Source organism: Rousettus aegyptiacus, unplaced genomic scaffold (assembly GCF_014176215.1).
Source record: "Rousettus aegyptiacus isolate mRouAeg1 unplaced genomic scaffold, mRouAeg1.p scaffold_m13_p_12, whole genome shotgun sequence".
NCBI classification, from domain to species: domain Eukaryota; kingdom Metazoa; phylum Chordata; class Mammalia; order Chiroptera; family Pteropodidae; genus Rousettus; species Rousettus aegyptiacus.
In genome coordinates this window covers 34,306,095-34,329,123 of record NW_023416287.1, presented here as the reverse complement: position 1 = coordinate 34,329,123, position 23,029 = coordinate 34,306,095, and the positions used below count along the sequence as shown (strand labels likewise).

General features: G+C 38.3%; 1 protein-coding gene across 1 annotated transcript in view; it reads right to left on the bottom strand.

The window, feature by feature from the left end:
- Positions 1-4,568: 4,568 nt before the first annotated feature.
- DSTN (destrin, actin depolymerizing factor) overlaps positions 4,569-23,029 on the bottom strand; it is a 31,485-nt gene continuing 13,024 nt past the window's right edge. Inside the window, exons 2-4 of the mRNA XM_016164893.2 lie at positions 11,166-11,473; positions 8,114-8,190; positions 4,569-5,772 (exon numbers count right to left, since the gene is read on the bottom strand). Coding sequence (XP_016020379.1) covers positions 5,663-5,772; positions 8,114-8,190; positions 11,166-11,473 — 495 coding nt within the window. The 3' untranslated portion in view covers positions 4,569-5,662. The remainder of the gene's footprint in view (positions 5,773-8,113; positions 8,191-11,165; positions 11,474-23,029) is intronic.

Sequence of the window (23,029 nt, the reverse complement as noted above, 5' to 3'; positions counted from 1 at the left end):
CTGCAGTCTCGTCTACTCTTCTGTTGGGGCTCCCCCATTGGCTGCTGTGCCTGGAATGAGGAACGAATTGGGGCTGGCTTCCTTAGGAGAGAGCAAGTGTGGTTTTTGGTTTCTCAAATTCAGGGAACCAACAGCTCTGCCTAGAATGGGGGCAAAACTTGCTGCTTCCAGGTCCCCAGCGCTTCTCCCCATTGTGCCACTTAGTCCGCAGTGCCCACCAAGTGGAATGATCCGGGATGCCTGCTGGCCAGATCTACTGATTACAGTTCCCACCCACCCTTGAGCCTCTGAGGTTACCTTGAGCAGGGCTGTGCGTGGTCTATGCTGCTGTGTGAAATGAGCTCCATGAGTGAATAAGGGGGACTCTGTCCTGGCTTGGGCCTGAAAAAAATATCCATGCCTCAGGAGGGGCAGTCCAGGGCTGGAGCAGCCAGCTGAGACTTCTTTTGATCCTCAGATCCACTGTCCTTGGTGGCTTAAGACAGCATGAGCCAAGAGATGTGTCAGGGACTTTGTAAGAAATAGGAATCCGGAGCTTATGTTAAAAATGGATTTAGAGGCTGAGTGAGGAGGGGTTGAAACGTTCCAGGAATGGAAGGTAAAGCTAAGTAGCCCAAGACATCAATCAGTTCCCTCAAGGGGCTGCTTGGACCAAACTATCCCACTTCCATCTCACTCCCAGGACTCAGAATCCTTGGGTTTCTGATTGCCTGAACTTGGCTGGAGAAAGGCCTAGCTAGCATCGACAGCAGGACCAGCCAGAGGGGAGAGTGGTGCTCCCTCAGAAAGGCAGCCCAAGAGCTAGAGTCCCTACAACCTGCCTTGGGATGTCTCTGTATCACAGGCACCTTTTAGGTAGGTTTGACTCCTCTCTGATATGGTCGTCATGGGAACCTTAAGACCTTGGGAAGTATTTTATTATGCATGTGTGTCCTTTAGCTCAGTGGTCCTCAACCTTTTTGGCACCACAGACCAGTGCTATGAGAATCTAATGCCTGATGATCTGAGGTGGAGCTGAGGTGGTGATGCTAGTGCTAGGGAGCAGCTCCAAATACAGATGAAGTTTTGCTCGCTGGCCTGCTGTTCACGTGCTGTGCAGCCCAGTTCCTAAAAGGCCACAGACCACCACCAGTCCGTGGCCTGGGGACCCCCGCTTTAGCTGACTTCTGCCCCTACACATCAAATATCTGCAAGGGGCTGGGTAGTGCTGACCTCAACCTGCATGACCAAGTCCTGGTCTTGGCATCTGGTCTATGGGCCACCTCACCATGCTGTGTGGCACTTGTGTGTTGTGACTATATTGAGATCAGGGTGCTGGAAAATCTGAGAAGGCTACCCAGAGAAGTGAGCTTAAGCTGGAGCCAGCATACATCAGAACAGGAGGCATTTGTCAAGGGAAGGGAAGAAGGGTCAAGGCTGATAGGACAGAAAGGGAGGCCGTAAAGAAAGGCACTGTGGAGCCAGGTTACAAAGGATAAGGAGTCTGGGCATGTAAGGCTTTAGGAGGTACTGAGGTTTTTAAGCGACAAGACAATCGTATGTGTTCTAGAACTCTTTGGAAGGGGCTGAAGTGGATGTCATAGTACTTGGCCAGGAGACTGAGCAGGAGGAAATGACTGGTAACACCTGCCTCTGGCCATGTGCCCAGCCCTCTACTTGGTTCTCACATGAATATCAGTCCCTGTGGGAGGTGAACCCTTTTTTTTTTTTTTTTTTTTTTGAGAGACTCCCCATGAAGAAAAGATAGCTCACCTGGTAAAGGGCAGGCAGGTTTGGAGCCCACTTCTATTAGCACTGCAATAGGCAGCCTGGGGAGTCATTTGGAGGGAGAGTTTAACTCTAGAGTGGTCAGATCCCATGAAGAGTGGCCACTGAGCCTCATGAACTTGTGGCCCCGCACTGCACCTTCTGTGTGGTCTTTACCTTGGGAGCAGGGGCTTAGGACTAGAGGACTGGCCCTGGGGGCACAACTCATTCTCCCACACACACAGGCCACATGCAATTGTCAGTGGTTTGGGGCCTTAGTGTTTCCTTATAGGAAACAGGCCAGACCTATGCCTGCATCAGAATTACTACCATGGGCCTGGGAGTCTGTAATAACTTCCCTACCCTGACTGCAGAACTGAGAACCCTAAGGCTGGGGAGATGCCCCATGAAGGCACAGGAATGGAAGAACCTCAGGGAAAGAAAGGCACACCTGGAGGTACCAGATGGCTGCCTTTGGGTTCTACAGGTCATTGCTGCTCCCTGGGTTCTGGCAATAGCCCTATTCCCTCAGACCACCTGGTGGGGACCCAGTATCTACCTGTGGGGAGGAAGTAAGACAAAGTGCAGGGTGTGGGGCCCTATAGGGCTCAGGAAAACGCTGCATTGGTGACCACTTGCAGCTCAAGCTGAGGACCCATGAGGCCTCCCCATTGGCCCAACAGTGGCATCTCCCAGGCCAGCAGAGGGAGCCCGAGTTTGCCAGGCAGCCTGCCAGGCCTCATCCTGGCCTCGTGGCCAGGGCTTTCTGGGCAAAGCTCCCTCATCAGGCTGGGAAAGGAGGAAAAGAGCTGCTCAGTAAGGTATGGCAGGCAGCCACCCTCTCTGCAGATTCCAGCACTAGAGGCTGACAGGCCCCCTCGTGTCCCTCAACGTGAACAGATGCCCAGGAGCCTAGCTCATTGGCCTGGCCACTCAGTGCTCTGGCCTGCACATATAGTGATACCTTTATAGCACCGGAGCACTGCCTTTTGTAGTCACTTGGAATGATGTTCTATGGGGAGGCAGGTAACACCCAGGCTGGGTTGGAGCACCTGTCAACTAAAAAGCACTGGCTGGCCTGCTAACAGGAAGCACTGCTCTCCCAAGGCCTGGCTTCACAGAAGCCACAGTTTGGGTGCAGCTTGGACCACCAATAATAGAGATATGAGAGTTCTAAAGATTTTAGAAACCACTAGACACCCTCCACAAATGCTTTCTTTCTAGGCCTTCAGCTTTGGGTCTAACAGGATTCAAAGTCAAAAAAACTGTTTTCATTCTCTGTTCAAGTCTCATTCCTGACACTGAATAAGATCTAACCTTAGAATTCCAGGTTTTAGAAATGAAGAACCTGCCACGGGTGGAAAGGGAAGAGCTTAGGACCAGAAAACAGAACACCTGAGTTGTCCCGGTTCTGCTGCTCCTGAGTTGTGTGACCTTAGGCAAGTTATTTATCCAGTTGCAGACTGGATAAGTCCCCTGCCCTCTATCCTGAGTTTTATATACAACTCCAACTTCCTTCCAACAAAAACCTGGCTCCTGGAATTTCCCTCTCCCAGGCTCAATGCAATTAATGGTCCTTCTTCCAGCTGTAGCCTCAGCTGAAGCTCAGTGTGGAAACTATTCCATATTTAAGCAATGCCCCCAAATCATGAGAAAATGATGTGTCCTTGGGCATATCCAGCCCAAAAACCAACCAACCAGTCAAGAAACAGAAGCTGTACTCCCTGTGTGTGGACCAGCCAGTACTCTGGGCAGCTCTGCAAAAAGGAAACCACTCAACTAAGTCTAATCCTACTTATTGGAGTCTCTGTGTTCAGTTTTCTCAGATTAATATTCTCTGCAATAAGAAACTTCACAGTCAAGTTCTGAATTTTTGTTAGCGGTGGCTTTATTTACTTTCTCAGGGTGAAAGACTATGTAGTAGATGAACCCTAAGTTAGCTTTCCACAAATATATTTTTGTAATGTGTGAATGCTTGTAAAAGTGTAAATGTGTTTGCTGAAAGCAGAGTATACCTGCAGTTTTATTCTTCACCAATGTCATCTGAGGTCCCAAACACTATTCTGCATCAGAATTACCTGGAGTGCTTGTTGGCAGGATTCTTGGGCCCCAACCTCAGGAATCCAGTAAGACTAGAAAATTCCCCTAAGTAGAGAGATGTGTTACAATTAACATCTTCCAATTTCTGGAATAAGAGTCAAGTTAAGTATTGGGAGATGTTTACATTATATTACATCCCTGTATACTGTTTGAAATCCACCCCGCCCCACCCCCACCCCCACACACACGTGGATGTACATCAGCATGGAGTGGAGTTTAAACAAGTCATACCACATAGCACAAGCTGAAATCACAAAAAAGACTTTCTCCTTCTAAAACTCCTTGACCACAAATACCTGGCTGTATCTGCATGGCTGATTCTTGAGTAGGGCACCCTTGGGCATGCCAGTGCTTCTTGGGAGGCATGTTAATATACAGAATCACTAAAAGCACTGCAAATAGCAAAACAAGAAATTCAGGATTAAAGAATGACAAGCAGCTTATCAGTAGAACAATAGCCCTATTTTCTAGACAGTTTTGAAAGAAGCAATTTGATTAAAGTCTTTTTTTGCCTCCCAAATATATCAGAGGTGATAAAAGCCTGGTATTTGGATAAATATTTGGAATAAGATCGAACTTTTATACTAAGTTTCTCATTTAATAAGAGGGAGTTGTGACCTTAACTCTAATTGTCCAAAATACCCAAACCCCCACGACTCGCCCCCCCGACATAGAAGACAAACTCCTTTATCCCCAATTCACATGTGAATAATCACAAGAGATAAGTTAAAAATGCTTCCTTTATTATATAAAGCCAATACAGCTACTTCTAATTTCAACTGTTTGTGCACCTATATTCAAAATGTTATGCCTGTGATGTTAAAGACAATCGCTTCCAAGTGTCCTCAGGTGGTGGCTTTCCTGTGAGTGTCGTCATGTGTCATGCCTGCTCCCCATTTCACCTATTTGACAAACTACTCTAAGAAATTAAGACATTCTTTCAGGCTCCAGAGTAAGCAATATTTTTCCACACCTTATGTACCAGAAGCAACAAAATTCTGAAAGAGACACAGATATTCCAGGTGTCCCAGCTTATCAGTATACTGTTTCATCATTTTCATGAACAAAAGTGCTACAATGGAGCCCTAATTTGCATTATAATTAGTTGTTACAAGATATTGCACATTCTCCTGAGCACACACCATGATTCTCAAGATGCTAGGTCACTCTCAGAACAGTTTCTCATCTAGTAAGTGGAGAGTTCACCCCAGGTGCATGGAGTTGCTTCCTGTATTCCAGCCATGTGCTTGAAAGAGTGCTTTTGCAATATCAGTGCTGATTATTGAGTGTGCACGATTCTGAGACAGTCTCCCTTATACATCTGGTAGAATTAAAAGACTTCTTGACTTAATCTTATTAGAGTTAGTATATTAGTGTTATTACATGTTGTGAGAATTATTTTCCATTCAGTTTAGCTCAAGAGAGAAAAAGGATTGGGGCCAAAATTATAACCAGATCACAACCAATTCTTTAAGCTAAAGAAAGTAATTGCTGAGGTTAACATTCTCTTCATATGACCCTGTACTGTTTTGTGAACCGCATTATTAAAAATCATGAGCTTAGCAAAAATCTTTATAAGCCAACTCATCAAAACAGGCATTTGGCCAACAAGAATTTAATTTCATACCAATAAAATTTAGATTTTAGATTTATTTAGTGCTATCTGCACATGTTTATAGAATATTTAGTTCACTCTAACAGATGACAAACAGCTTCCCCTCAGTGAGACCCTGGCCTAAACATATTTGCTTTACTTATATAGCAAGAGGGTAACATTAAACATGGAAGCTTTTGATTTGTGGCACTGAATGATGATCTACACAGGGCATCCTTCAAAAGCTACAATTAAGGATCCACCTAGCTTTTCGGCAATACAAGCCCGATTGAGGTCTTCTGGCCCATTTGCTTGACATTCATGCTTTATGCCTAGAAGGAAAAACAATTCCATTTAGAATTATGGCAGTAGTTTACTTATTTCTCTAAAATAATCAAGCTGCTTTAAAGGACCAGTTCTAATATGGATAGAAAAGCTGTAGTATACATAATGAAATACGACACAGTAATAGACTGAATAATCTGTAACTACACGCATCAAAATCAATGACTAAAAAAGATATTGACTAAAAGAAGCCAGACATGAAAGTGTACATTCTGGATGATTCCGTTTGTATAACACAAAATCAGCCAAAGCTATTTTATGCTGTTAGAAGCCAGGGTACTGGTTATCCTGTGAAGGAGTAAAAGGAAGTGGTGTGACTAGAATGTGCATGAGTGAGACTTTTGGGGTACTGGTCATTAAATCAAGAAAACCAGTATGTTCAACAAGTAAAAATTCACTGAGTTCTACAATAATTTGTTCATTCATTCATTCATTCAATTTTTAATTCGCCCTCTACTTCCATCCCTGACCTACAGATGTTGCCATCTCCCCTTAAAAACTGGATGTCTGAAGGAGGGGTATCGTCTCCCACACGCTTGCTGCACACATGCAGGTCCTGGCGCACCTGGGGTATGGGCCGTGGCTTCGCTGGGGCTCGAACCCAGGACCTTCTGCATGTAAAGCAGACATGCTAACCACTACTCTAGGGAACTACCACTACTCTATGGAACCAACCCCACAATAATTTATGATGTATGCTTTTCTATAGATATGGTGTACTTCAAGAAAAAATTAAAAAGCAAGTCCAGTAATATTTTTTCTTGATTTTTTTAAACTATAAGTAAAAATATGAATTTGATGTTTTGATTGTAGCCACTTTAGTCAACTGTATTGAAGAGTAATAATATTTACAAATGTCATCTCTTTTGTTCTACAAACAACTCTCCAGTGGTATTGTACATTTAAGAAATCTATCAGAACGCCATGTAAAATGTGTTACTGACTGCTTTCTCAGAAAAATTATATCACCACACAAGCAGAATGAGCTCAATTATGGAATTATATATAGTAGCTCCTCTGTAAATAGCTACCTTTTAAATAGCTGCATTGTTTCTGATTTTCCATAATTTTAAGACCATTTCTTAAGCTAAAAGCATAACAGGTCAGCTTTGGGACCACTTAGGACTAGCAAGAAAGCCAGTGATGGTTTCACTAGGAAAAAAAAAAAAAAAGGCAACAAGGTAGCTGTCTAATATTACCAGATCAAGTGTATGTAGCAATTCCCTTTATTGAAAGGCACTGCAGAATAAGGACAATGAAGATGCCACCCCGAATCTTTTTGATTGCGTTGTGGAAGTGTTGAAGCTAAGGAGTCATATTAAAACAGTTAACCACTGATGAACACACTTCTGGGGGATGGCGCAGCATCAACCCAAACACATGTAGAACCTGCCAAGGCCTGAACTATGCAGCAGGATGTTTCAGGAAAGGAAGCAAGAATTTTATTTTCCTAAGTAAACAATCTAGGGCAGACCTCTTCAACTATAAGTATGTAAAATCAGTCACAGTTAAACAAACACATTGGGCCGAACCCTTTTGACCTTGGCTGGCCCAGCTGTTTGGAGCTAGCCATGGCAGGAAGGAGGTAGGGCAATCTCTGAGATTCAACTTACACAATCCAGACAATCTCCCTATTCTACAGCTGAGAGAATCAAGACCCAAAGACATTAAGTGGTTCTAGTCAAGGTCACACAGCAGTTAAGATGATAAGCTGAGCTCTCAGTGCAGGCCTTTGACTTGCCCCATGCTCTTTCTAGCATACCACCATTTCCTCCTGGCTGGAAACAGTATGGTCAGGTCATCTCATCAGGATCCCCATCACCCAGTGGGCAAGTCGAACATAACAGGCCAACTTAAGGAGTGAGGGCACTTTCCTTTAGACACAGATGAGTCAATTACCTAAAATCATACCATTCCAAAGTAAAGCTGGAGATAAAAGTATCCTTCCCCATTTATGCACATTTCCTTTTTCAATTTTGTCAACTACATTCAAAGGCAAAAAAATTTATCATTTAGTATAACTGTTAAGCCAATTAGTCTCCACCTGCTTTGTGAGAAACTTGGCAGCATCTTAAACTAGTTTAAAACCAGCCTGAATGAATGATACACACACAAGAATTATTAAATACGGGCAATGTGACCAGAACAAGGCAGAGGACACACTGAAAACTGGGTTTAACCTATTTGTTTTCTCACAACAGGCAGTGCGCTTCCCTTCTTTGTGGCGAAGGCTCTCCCCACAAAAAAAAAGGTGCTTCTAAGAAAAGATGTAACCCCCATTCCAGGGGCTTACCAGACTAAATATTTAGAAGTAAATCTAGACCATACCTTGAAATTTCTTTTTGATTGCATCCTTGGAGCTCGCATAGATCATTTTACTTTTCAGAGGTGCTAGCTCTGGTGCCCTGAATAAGGAGAAGCCAAAAATGAAAACACACAAAAAAAACTGGTTTGCAGAAAGTACAATTTACATCAGGTTAAACATTTGCATCAGTGATGGGGGAGGGTCCTTAGAAACACCTACAAGTTTTTGTAATAATACAATTTTTCTATGTCCCCACCCCTTGGAAAGTAACTTATGAATGGGCAAACAGAATGGTTCAGGCTGACCAAGTGGAAAAAAATTAGAGAACTACTGAATAAAAATCAGATTAATGGGGCCAGAATAAAAGAACCAAACACTGGAAAATTCACTGTATTACCCAATTTGTTTTCTTTAAAATAATTTTTTAAAAAAATGTTATCAATAAAGGCTTGAGTTCAGGCTAATAATAACCATCTTTAAAGATGGTGTTTTTTAAAAAACATTTTCTGGTTGGAAAAAAGTTTCTAACTACAGAAAAATACAGAGAATAATCTGTAAATCATGTATCTGCCACCCTGGATTAATGCTAGCAATTTTAGCATTTTTCCTTCAGACTGTTTTCTAAAAAAAACACAAATAAAGTAAAAAGTTTCTCTCTTTCTCCTCCTCACTCCATCTGTCTATTCTAATAGCAAATTCTGACCACATGAGTACATGTTTTCTGTCTTACTCTAACATAATAAAACATGTCAGAAGGGCTTTTTTTTTTTGGCAATTCAGCAATAATTATGTCTTAATTATCAATATTACTATTGGCTGTATTTAACAGAATTTTTAGTGCTGCTCCCATCTTGGATGAATACTGGAAGCACAGCAAATGCTTCACCGCTTTCTTCACCAGCAATATTGAAAAATAAATATTAATAATGAACAGAAAACCCTATTCTATTCAAACTGCTTATCTATAAATGCCTCATTTCCCACTACACCAACCAAACCCTCAGCCCTACCTCCACTCCACACTACCAAGGTACCAAAGGGTAAATGGAGTGTAAGTATTTTTAAGCATTTTACGATTCCATTTGCTACCATTTTTCCAGGATGTTCCACAGTCATTAACACCATGGGCCTGGACCTCACCTAGTCTACTCTCACAGAAGGCAAAGATTCTATTCTTGGCAATCAGGAAAAGGGCAGTCTCTAAGTCTCTTAGATGCTTCTTCTTCCCAACTCTAAGGTCCAAGGAGGGAGGCAAAGCCATAACAATAGCTCAGGTCTGGCAGATGCTAGAGCTGCAAAGTTAAGTGGCTATTTTTCTTAAGCAAAATAGGTCACTAAGAGGAAAAAGCTTACTTAGCTGCTCTGATTTTGCTCTAAGCAGATTTTTAAAACACTATTAGAGCTGCTCCCTGGGCCCTAAAAGAGCCTGTTACAGAAAACTCCTGAAGGTTTTCCCTTTCTTTAAAAAAACAATAGTACAAAGTAAAACACTGCACTAACATGGAATTTCCTTTTCTTTATTTTTCAAATGATTTTAAATAAGGAGTATCATTTTCTAGTAGGAAAAAAAAATGAATAAAAACCAGGAGAAAATAGTGCAAACAAAGGAATTATTCACCAATTTAAAAGCCAAAACCTTTATTTAGCTGCCACATCAGCCACTCAGCTGTAAATTCCCAAGGGGTAGGGATTTTACTTGTTTCATTCACAGCTGTTCCACCACCACCACCACCACCCTGCCAGCCCTAACACAATACTTAGCATATAGTAGAAATAAGTTTAATGAATGCACCTTTTACTCAAATCAGGAAAGTGCTCCGTGTGTGTGAGAGAGAGGAGAGAGGAGAGAGGAGAGAGGGGAGAGGGGAGAGGGGAGAGGGGAGAGGGGAGAGCAAGCGAGCACGCTGCCCTAATACATCACTGAGATCTCATGTTTATATTCCTCACAGCATCTTAGTTTAGTCAAGTGCAATAAAGGCTTTTTGAAATGGAACTGAGGTATGATCTAGAGTTACATTCCTTTAACCAGAATTCTTTTGACTTTCTAACATCATATCCCAAGCTATTGGTGGCACACAGATAAGAGCTAAACCCGCTTTGCCTTATTGCCTTGGCTCAGGCCAAAGTATCAAGACCCTTACTCCCTCCAAATTAGAGGCTGTTACAACTCCCCTTCCCCTTGGAAGGTAGAAATAGTATATTCTATGTAAGAATTCCATATCAAGGAATGTAGTATAATACAATTAAATGATGGACACAGGTGTGACTTAACTCAAGCTTAATCTCAAATATTAACTTACTTGAAAAGATACGACTAATTTAAACAGCCTTTCAAGAAAAAGGTCATGTAAATCACTTTGTAACACTTTCAGTATTTAGAGCAATGCTGTCTTATAGCGCTTTGTGTGATGATGGAAATGTTCTATATCTGTGCTACCTAATAACATGATCACTAGTCACATGTGGCTGAGCATTTGAAATGCGGCAATTCAAATTTTATGTTTTATTTAATTTTAATTTTTTTAATTTAAAAAGCCACAGTGACTAATGGCTACCCTAATGGACAATGTGAATGTTAGAGCAAATTACAGCTGGAGGCAATGATAGTACTAACTTCAAAAGTAGCAAACCACAGAGGCACAAGTAAAGAGCATCGGTGTTTTAAAAAGTGGGAGGCTGGTTACTGGCATTGCATGTTAGAGGATTTTGGTGAGATATACTTTTTCAGTATTCTATAAGAATTTTTAGAGAAATTTTAGCTTATAAGCAGTGAGTTCAGAGGATGCATAGTAATCTCTACCTGTCCCTTCTACTACCAAAAAAAAAATCAACTACTGAAAGTCATCTTCTTTCAAGTAAACAAAGAGTAGTTAAAATTTAGTTTTGGTCCCAAGAACATCAATCCAGCTAAGACCTTATCTTATGAAACTTTGTATATAAAAATTAAATGACAATGACAGCAGGTAGCTCAACTGAAAATTACTTTGGCCCCAGGAACTGGTTCTCCAAGTGCTAAACCAACAAGATTAACTCCGACTTTTACAGAGGCTCAATATTTCTGTCGATACTTCTTACCACAAAAAAAACATCAACTCCTCTTTTCGAGATTCCTTGGTTTCAAAGCTTGCATCATACAAAGCATAGCGACAATCTTTCTCAGGAAGCATTCCCACAAAATGCTTGAAAGGGTCGGTTATAGTTACACCAACATCTCCAACCAAGATCTCTTTGCCTTCTTCTACAATGATGCACTTTTTGTCTGCACTGAGACAAAAAATGACAGCCTTCTTTCTTTTCTTGATTTCTTCTGGTGTGGAACACTTCCGAACTTTCATGTCATAAAAAATGCGACATACTTCGTCAGCAACTTGCACTCCTGAGGCCTGTAATGATAAAATCAGAAAGAGGCTTATAATTTTTATCATGCCAAATATAAAACACTATGTAGCTTCTGGTTACAGACTGACATACACTTAAAATTTTTAAGGTATACTTTATCATCCAATTGGGAAACTGGAAAATCTGAGCTGCAATCACTAATTTCAGTCATTAAAATATTTTACAAGATTACATATAAAATCTGTTCATCGCTATTATGTGGGAGTAAAGGAAGAGCCAGCTATGTACCCCTTCCTAGCTTAAAAGCTAAAAAATGGTACTTCCTGGGTGCTGGATGATTTTCTTCCTATAGAAGTTGCTTGGAGCCCTGACGGGGGTGGGGTCATCTCCCCAGTCTGGGTATTAATAACACCCCAAATTATTTTCACAATGCATAAGAGATGGTCAGAGTTGCTGGGTTGGAAAGATTCCATTCCTATGGTGTATCTTTTGCTAATAAACAAAGAATTAAAAGGTCTTTGTTCTACTCACATTTCAAAATTGTGATTAATATTCAATAACATTAGGCACATGCCTTTAAAAATCCACTTACAAAATCTCCAAGTTTTAATTATTACAATAAATGTAAGATGGCTAAGAGGCTAGATCTTTGCTCCCACCACAAAAAGGAAATTATTATGTGATAGAGGTGTTAGCTAATACAATAATGGTAATCATATTGCAAAATATAAATGCAACAAATTAACACCTTATGTACCTTAAACTTACACAATGTTATGTGTCAATTATATCTCGATTTAAAAACTAAATACAAAAACATTTACTACTGTCACAAAGAGGATAGCTTACTTTGTGAATTATACTGACCATAAAAATAAACCTTTACCATGTTACATTTGCTACTGAAATGAGGAAGCAGTTACACAACATCCTTTCTTCTTTCTTGTCTTTCTTTTTTCTTTTCTTTTCTTCCCCCTCTCTCACTCTTTCTTTCTCTCTTATACAAGATCTTGACAGCAAAAGCTCTAAAACCAGTTTTTGACCATTTCATCTTCTTTATGGAATGAATGTGCTACTTACATTAACTTTGCTATATCCAAAATTTTTGTATCCTTCATTAACTACTTTAGTTTGCATGTCGGCTTTTTTAAAGCAAGAATTTAAACTTAATAGAGAAAAACTAAACAATGCAACAATATTAATGATACCAAAAATTAATGTCAAGTAATTTAATTAAGAAATAAAAAAAAAAGTAAGATGAAAAGATGACTCATATACCATGATAAAATATTTGCAAATCATCTATCTAATACAGAACTTGTATCTGGAACACATAAAGAACCCTTGTAACTCAACAATAAAAAAGACAAATAACCCAATTTAAAAATGGGTAAAGAATTTGAACAGATGTAGACATTTCTTCAAAGAAAATATAAAAATAGTCAATAAGCACTTGGGGAAAATGCTCACACCATTAGTCATTTAAGGCACTGCATTTCAAAACCACAATGTGAACCTACTTTCAGACTCACTAGGATAGCTATGACAAAAAAGACAACAGCAACAAATTTTGGCGAGGCTGTTGAGAAACTGGAACCCTTATACACTGCTGTTAGAATTAAGTATTGCTGCTGCTTCCGGAAACAGCCTGGCAAGTCCTCAAAAAGTTGAACATGCTGTTAACACCTAGCAATGTGACTCTCCTAGGTAATATACACAAGAGAAATGAAAACATGTCCATATAAAAACTTGTACACGAATGTTCATAAGCAGCATTATTCTTAATAGCCAAAATTAGAAAGAACCCAAATGTCTATCAACTGATGAGTGAACGAAATGTGTTATACCCATACAATGGAATATTAAGCCATAAAAAAATGAAGTACTGATACATGCTACAACACAGGTAAACCTTGAAAAACTATGCTAAGAGAAAGAAGCAGACATAAAAGGCCACATTTCATGATTCTATGAAGTGTTCAAAATAGCCAAATCCATAGACAAGAAGAAAGGTAGTGATTTCTAGGGGCAAAGAGGTATAAGGTTTCTTTTTGGAGTGATGTTTTAGAATTTGACAATAGTAATGGAAGCACAATCTACAAATATACTGAAAACGAGTGAATTGTACTTTATGGTATGAATTGTATCTCAATAAAGCTGTTACTTAAAAATACACGTAAGAATTCTGGGGGTTAAAATACACTAAGATCCCAGCATTTATTTAATGTTAAGGTAACTAGGACATTTAATCATAGCCATTAAAAGAGCTCTAATACATTTCAATCCTATCTAATCTAATCCACATCTAATCATAATCCACTTCAATCCCATCTAATCTAATCCATATTTTCCTTTAAATGAACATTTCACTCTAAAAAGCGGTAGATAAAGAAAATTAAGATGAGAAAATTGCCTCAAAAACTACACAATCTTATCATTTTTCTACTTTTAAAAAGCACTTTTCTTAACTCTTACTGCTTTAGTAGTAGTATTGTTCTGATCTTCACAGTTCACCTATGTTCAGCAATTTAAGAACCTTTATTTTGCTTTTTTGAACTAATTTCAGCCAAATCTAGCTGTAATTTACTGAGGCATCTTAAGTGCCTCAGTAAGGAGGAGTTTGGGCTTCTTCCATCAGAAATGAGGTCTGTGGAGTTCTCTGATGGAGAGACACTCTGTTTGAGGAAATTAACAATGGACCATGGAGAAGAAACTGGTGAAGACAATGGAAACAGGAAGGCCACTTTTGAGGCAATTACAAATATCCAGCAGAAAAAGCTCTGAACTACAGCAGTGGATTTGAAAACAAAAAACAAATCCAAGGACATTTTAAAGTAGAACCAATGTATCTGTGTGAAACATAAAAGTGGCATCAAAGATGACCCAGGATTCTCTAGACTGGTGACTAGAAAAACTGATATGTATAAACAGAAGGGGGAGATGCGTACAGTTTGACATGTTGATTTTGAAGAGTGTCATCTAGCTCCATCATCTGACAAGATGACCTTGGCAGACATACTTCAAGATAGAAGAGGGCTGCCCAATTCTGCTGGACTCTACAAGATAGAGATAATTCTTTACTGTGATAAGCCACTGAGATTTGGGTTTAATTTGTTACTGCAGTTGTTTAAATACAAGAGACTGTCCATGCACACTGCTGATCTCCTCCACTCTCCCAATTCATTCTCTACACTGCAGCCAGAGCTCTGAAATACAAAATCCGATCTCCATTCTTAAAACACTTTGATGGCTTTCCATTGATCTGAGGATAAAAAGAGGGTAATAATTCTTTATTTTAGCATGCATTATCTGGCTCTACCCACCTCTCCAGCTAAATCTTATACAACACATGCTCTGCAGACTCACTACCTGGGCCTTTTTTCAGTTGCTTCTATCTGCCTTGCTCCTTCTCACCTCAGGGCCTTTGCTCACACTGTACATACACTCTGCCAGGAAAAGCACTTCCCAACCCTTTACTGCTTAATTCACTCTTCAATTCTCAGATCAATTCTTACTTTGCAAATAAGTTTTCTGTGTCAAAACTACTATTTCACGCTTCCACGAAATCATGTCTCTCTACTCCACAGTCTTTAACCACAGTTCCAACGTTCTCTAAGGTTATTTAATGACCGACTCTCCAAATAGGCTATAAGTTTAAGACTGTAAATTCCTTAAGATAGACTTGTTCACCACTATGTTCTTCTGAGGAAATCAAAGATGAATTACACTCCCAAGGAAGATTTATTTGATAAATGGAGAAGATAAATACAGCACATACAAATCTTCAATACTAGGTATACATTTATTAATTCTTGATAAACTCCGATGAAAAGGAGTTTAGAGAAGGTAGAAATTAAGTTAGGCAACAGGGAGACACGAGAAGGGTGTCACATGTAAACTGACTTAAAGCATTCCAAAATAAGAGGACTAAAAGGATGAAACGATAGTTCCTGACAAAACAACCTGGCACATACACCCTGACAGGGGGATAAGGCAGGAGGTAATTGAGGTGTGGACTGGGTTCAGGTGGAAGACACCATAAGTAGCAGGCTCAGCAGTTTGGAGACACTGGATTTTTTATTTTAAGTAAGATGACCAGTTAAAAAGCTAATTCAGTAAGCAAGGCAAGAGGCGACCAAGGCCTTCACTAGGGTAGTGGGAGTAGTACAAGGGAGAGGGCTGGCACTGACAGGGCGTAGGTACAAACACTTGTGCTTGACAACCACAGGTTGGGAGAGGGAAGGAGTCAGAAAAAAGTGTTCAGTCTAGTGATCAAGAGACTGATTAACACCTCCAAATGTTCATTTTCTCACATCTTTCCTTCGTGGTGGCTTTAGAGTCACTCATGTTAGAGAAGAATAGTTCTCTATGACTAGTAACATTAAAAAATAAATTTTGCCCATGAAAATAAAAAATCCACCAGGTAAAGTGTATATTAGATTCAATTGTAATGAATAAATATGCTTAAATTTGTTACACCTTGATTAACTTAGTATACCCTTGAAACAGCACTGATATGGAAGATTAAACAACTGGTCCCTAGATTCTTGACAATAATTTTTATAAAGTAAAACTAAAACTGCGAGGACAGACTGAGAAAGCAGGAATGCTGTTCCTACAGGCTAGCACAACACTGTCGCAGGGCTCCTCCCTTCCTGACATCTAAACCAGCACCAGCAGAGCTCCTCTCAATAAGCTGGTAGCTCTTTGCCTTTGATTCTATGTGAACTGGAAAGCTGGAGTAAAGATTAGTGAGGTGGAGAAAAGATAAAATAACCCTTAAGAAACTATAGTTTATAGTTTATTAACAACTTGGAAGACAAAAGAAGATAACCTGAAATTAAAGCACCAGAATTATGAGAGCAAGCAATTCATCCATGCTTCTTCACTAACTAGATGTTAAGCATGTCATTTAACATCTCCAAAGTAAACTACTTCCTTTAACTAACGTATTTAGGGTAGAGCACAGGACCAGTTATGAAACTTTAAAGTGCACAGGAATTATCTGGGGATGTTGTTAAAATGCAGATTTCGCAGATTCAGATCCAGAATATCTGGAGTCTAAGATTTTGTACTTCCAATAATCTCCAGGTAAAGATCACTAAAACGTAGTTCTAAAATTTCATGAAAAATAATAAAATTTTAGCTCAATGCTAATTTACTTCTTTGCCTACAGGTTTAACTATTATGATGAAGCAGCAGTAATAACAGTATTTTACAAAAACAGACCCAGTCAAAGCATTTTTGTATCTCAGATTGCTGGATGAAACCTATGAGTCCTTTCTCAAAATGATGTCACAAATGAAATAAAATATATAGCATTAAAAACGAAGCCAGTTATATTGAAACACAGTTCATCTATGATAATGATTAAGAAGTCCTGTGAGAGTAGGAATTTTGGTGGATATTATCACAAAGAGACATTATAGTGACTCTTAAAACAAAAACAGTCTATGATAGCAATATACAGAATCATTTTACTTTACATTGTGCATTTACCTAATAGAAGAGGTCCTCACCAATCAGTCTCATTTTTCAGTATTTCTCTAAAATGTTAGATTACTAAGATATCAACTACTCAAGTGGTTGAGAAATCTAAAGTTTGCTTTAAAAGCAAAATCAAATTCAGTTTTGATTTTAATTTTTTAAAAGTAATTTATATTCAACTACAAAGTTTAAACAAAGAGACCATTAAAGGATACTCTGCATATAGCACCAAAATTTGCTGCACAGCTGGGAAGGAAAATTTTGAGAGTAAAAATAGATTGCTATTACAAGAGCTTTGTGATTACCTAAAAAAGATATGTTATCCACAACTTGTTTCTCTGTGTTCTGTACCAGTGACCACTGGAGAGTAACAGTTGCTCTTAGAACTCCTCCCCAATGTCAAAATAGCTGCTGTTAAATAATTACTTCACTGTATTTTATCTTACTTCACTACCAGTTTTTAACTTGTTCATGAAGCATAACAGATCTCAAACCTGTCTGAGTCTCTGGCAGAGCTTTTGAAAAACAATGATTCAGAGATTAAGTGAATACATCTGAGGCACTGCCTTTATACCCAAGATTCATTCAGTGTACTCTTCTTTAAAAAAAAGTTACTATTCACAGAGGGTTAAGTAAATGCTATAGAGAATGTGCAACACTGGGTATTTTAAAGTTGTGAATGACAGAACACAGTTAAAACATCAATTCTCTTAATTCTAGCATAAAGGTAGTGATCTCTGAAAGGAACACCAAGTTTTTCTGATTCAGTTTCTGTAAATACCTGAGCCATTTCAAACACTATACAATAATGACTTACAGAGGTCCATCTTAAATTAAAAAATCAGAAACAGTGGTCTCTTTTTATGCTACTAACTCAAGTAGGATACCTGACTTTGGTTCCATATTAATGCTATCTACAATTTACTCAACCCTCAGTGGAGAAAACAAGAATGAAAGCTATTTTCCTACCTCAGAAAATTAATTTAAACAAAATTATGGTTCTAAGCTAAGAATGTCTGAAATATCTGACAGTACAATATTGCATGGCAGAAAAATACAATTTCAAATTTAGACACCTGGCAGAAAACAGACATTAGTTCCATTCCCGACATACCAACTCATACAGTATAACTAAGGAGTTATAATCAAAGGAGTTGGGGAGTTTAAAAATGGGTTCACAATTCTCCTTTATTTACACCATAACTTGCAAAAGGACCAAAAGAAAAAGAAAACTGACTAGAAGATATCTGGGCTTTTGGCTGATGTCTATGAGCAATAATGTTGAGACAACAATAATAAAATAAGTCGCAGTGCTTACGGTACATTTCAACATAGAATGTTAAGGGCTCCGTAGATTTTGTGTTAAAATGGGTTGAATACATACATCTCCCTCCCAGAACTCCACTAAAAGGGATTTTAAAAAAGGAAAAGAACCTAAACCCACAGGGACAAGGGGAACAGAAGAAAAATGCAAGTTCGCATATGGAAGAATGAGTAAAATTAGTTTGAGAAGCACTTAGGTCCCTAGATCTCTTCCTGAACTTCACCTGCCACCACTTCCATAACCCTGGAATTCTGGAGTTTATTCTCTGGAGAGAGTAAATAGTAGGTCTTCCTGGCTTAGTCATCATACTGAAAACAGGAAAATAGCCAAGACACTTTCTCCACCACCAACACCAGGAAGACTGACCTTGAATTACTGAATGCTTAGTCCCACTGGCCCAGAGAGCCATGGGGTCCAAAAGAACTTCCTGTGATGCAAATGTTCTATATCTTACTGTCCAATATGGGAGCCTCTACCATACATGGTTATTGAGCACATAACATGTGGCTAATGCAATTAAGGAATTAATTTTTAAATTTTATCTTATTTAAAATAATTTAGCATAAAATAACACATAAATTAACTCTCAATGCTAAAATAGTATGTTTTGAGTAAACAAATTTATAAAATATATTATATAGTTTTCTGCCTTGGAAAAACAGGGCATTATTTAGATTTATGGATGACTTGTTTTTGTAATCAGGAACCTCAGTTATTATACTACGCTGGGACAGATACTGAAATGCCTCCAAAGGCATGGACTTCAATTCTAGTTTACTATAATAATTATGGTCTGTTATTTTTGGCACAAATAAGCAATTCTGGGGAGAAATTCAGACATTTTGTTTGTTTGTTTGTTTGGAAATGTCCGGAGTGTTAATTTGGAAGAGTCAAACTGAATCAAAATCAAGAATAGGTCATAAAACTTCAGACAAGGTTTGACTTTAAGCAAAGATTTTAATTCTTATAGATGGTATAACAAAAAGTTCTTTTACTCCTGTGGAAAAAAACCATGAATACTGAGGAAGAATTGAAATAATTAAAATACAAGATTTAATAACAATAAATAACACGCAGGACTACTGCAGATAAATTTTATAATTAATTGGGAACTATGGTTTTTAATAAGTTGATAAAGTCAGATACCAAAATTTTTTTAATTGTTATGTTCTTACAAACAGAATTTGAGACATTTAACATTAAAAGACCTTTATAACCAAAGAAGAAGCCACACCATAAGGTTTGGTGAGACTTATTAAAATCTCATAACTTGAGCAAGTTAGCTAACTTCTCCAACCTCAGTTTTATCATTTGTAAAATGTGAATTATGATAGTCTTAACTTGAGAGGATTGACATCACAACACAACACATGTAAACCATCTAAAAACAGTGCCTTGCAATGGCACCATTCAGTAAATGAACACTCATATTATTATTAACCAGAAAACCAGTTTAGGGCTTCTTCAACTCCAACTAGTTACCAATATGGCCAATTTTTAATGAAGCCTTTGGGTAATAGGAGGCTATGGATAAAAGAAATCCAGACAGCTTAAAACTTCAATGTGAAACAATAATTTCTATCTGTTCTGTGATGACCAAAACTACCAATTTAAAAACCATACTGACATTCCTATGACTATTAAATAGTTGACCAGCAAAGACATGCAAGATGAAAAGTAACAGTCCTCTTTAACAGTTAAGATTCAGTTACGCTACTACCTCCTTCCATTATCCTAGGCACAATCATCACCTACAGCCATAAATCAAAATCCACGATGATGAAAACTGGTGGCTATGAGGTGAGCTAATAGGTTGTGTCCTAAGATCTGTCCCTGCCCAGTATATGTCAGTCAAGCAAGCACACAGCGAATCCTCAACCTTTGATAAATTCAAAATGTCCAGAGCTTCTGGGTACAATTTTATACACTGTATCTTACTTAAGGGTGCCTGGCCAAGGGTCCAAGACAGAGCTAAATTCAAGTTCATGTGCCATTAGCCAAGAGATATGCCTGTAGAGCCTCAACTATTCCAAAGAGTACCATCTGCTTGTCTGAGACATCACCCAGAAGGAGTATCATTATGTAATTTGCAGAGTCACCAGATAGACTATCAGTGATTCAGAAAATATTCCAAGTTAACTCTGCCTTAATCACTGGTCCATTCCCCTAAACCAGAAAGACTAAAACAGTGTTAAATTTACAACCAATTTCTAATTATATAAGTTCTTCACCCTTATAGCAAAGCGCAACGTCCTTTAACAGATAACCTATGCAGATCAAATAGCAATTCTACTAGCTGTGAATTAATTTTAAAGAGTTCCACTAAGATGATTTTATGGTTACACTGTGCTTCGTGGAAAAAGATTCACTCAATAACCTAAACTCTATGATATACCACCCATACTCCTATCGAAAGAGAAAAAAAAACAAACCTTACAGAAAAATCATCTCAACAGCCAAAGTGGACTGACAAAATAAAGCCCAGCTGCTAAAAATAATCCATCTCATTCAGATTGTATGCAATCTTATTTTACAGACAATTCTAACTAGGTTTTTTAACAGGTTTCCCATCCCAATTGGAAGGCAGGAACAGGAGGAAAAACAAGGAGCTGTATAAAAGCCTGACAGAGAAAATGCTTCCCACAAAAACACAAGACAGAGAAACAGAGAAATGGGAAGAAAAGAAAAAAAAAAAAAAAACCCAAAACCTAGGCCTAGTAAGCATATTGGCAAAGGGTCCTATGGTTTTACTGTTTTCTTTGAAGAGTTTCCAGTCTTCTTCAGGATATAATCCATGCCATGTAAAGCCCTTTATGCCCTCTCTCTCCAGCCTCCTTTCCTACTTCTCCTTGACACATACCCTTTAATTCCAGTCACGTATAATTCTTTGTGGTTCCCTGAATATACCATGTTCTCTTGTGATGCTTTACCTTCCTCCTCTTGACCTTGTTAAGTCCTTCAGGGCTCAGTTCACATATCACCTCCTCTAGAAAGGCAACTCTTACTTGGTCCCTCAATACCACCTCTAATCCTTATATGTATTGAAAGAGACTACAATTATTTCTATCACAGTATTATCTATCACTGTGATTAACTATCTGTGGGTTGTTTGATTCTCTCATTAGACTGTGGTCCTTAAGTGCAAGAATTAACTCTTAGTATTTTTTTTTTCAACCCTATTCTACCTGGGAATTATCATCTAGTATATTAGCTTTGAAAAACTGATTATCCCTCAAAATTTTTATGAAATGTACTATGGCCTTCAAGATATTTTTTCCCACTCTTTATGGTACAATTATTCAGTTTATACCAAGGAAAATCTTCTACCTCAAAACTTTATGGTTTTCAGGGAAAAAAATAAATAACTTCTAAGCAATTTTTATTCATCTACCTGGGAATATTTTGGTCCTGAGGAGAATCTATTTTCTTTTTCCTGATGATAAATAACTTCAGTTCTCTGAAATAGTGATTGTATAAATTTCTAATGTTTCTACTTTGTTAGACTCATAACTGACAAGAAAAAAATTGTAAAGATGGAAAATTTTCACACTATTTGATTTTTGAGCAACCAACTCACTGAGTATCAGTCACATCATGGAAACATGAATGTCCTCTTGATATAAACAAGACTTTCAGCTGTAATTGACAATATAACATATTCGTTTCAGGTGTATAACATAATGATTCCTTATTTTCATATATTGCAAAATGATCACCAAAATAAGTCTAGTTAACATACATTACCACACAGTTACAATTTTTTTTCTTGTGGTGAGAACTTTTCAGATTTACCCTTAGCAACTTTCAAATATAATATACAGTACTATTAACTATAGTCACCATGCTGTACATTACATCCTCATGACTTATTTATTTTATAACTGAAGTTTGTACCTTTTAACCACCTTTAATATTCTGCCCACCCTCCACCCGCTCCCTGCCTCTGGCAACCACCAATCTATTCTATCTGTAAGTTCAGGGGGAATTTTTGACATTTTATTTTCGATTCCACGTATAAGTGAGATAATACAGTATTTGTCAAGTGTTTTCGTTTCCTTTTGATAAATAACCAGAAGTAGAGTTACTGGATCATAGTGTAGTTCTATTTTTAATTTTTTGAGGAGCCTCCATACTGTTTTCCACAGTAGCTGCACCAGTTTACATTCCCACTAACAGTCCACAGGGTTCCCTTTTCTCCACATCCTCTCCAACATTTGTTATTTCTTGCTTTTTGATAAGATCCACTCTAACACATATATAGTCAACTGATTTTTACATCAATGAAGCCAAGAATATGCAACGAGGAAAGGATAGTCTCTTCAATAACTGGTGCTGAGAAAACTTGCCAGCCAATGCAGAAAACTGAAACTGGATCACCAGCTTAGACCATACACAGAAATTAACTCAAAATGGATTGAACACTTGAATGTTAGTTAAGACATGAAACCATAAAACTCCTAAAAGAAAACACAGGCTGTAAACTCCTTGATATAACTCTTGTCAATGATTTCTCAGGTTTGACACCAAAAGCAAAGGAACAAAAGCGAAAAAATAAACAATTGGGACTACATCGAGCCAAAATGCTTTTGCAAAACAAAGGAACCATGAACAAAATAAAATGCAACCCACCAAAGGAGAGAAAATATTTGCAAATCATGTATCTGGTAAGGAGTTAAGATCTAAAATACAGAGAATTCATATAACTTAATAGCAAAAAACCCAAATAATCAAATTTAAAAATGAGTAGAGGATCTGAAAAAACATTTTTCCAAAGACGACATACAGATGG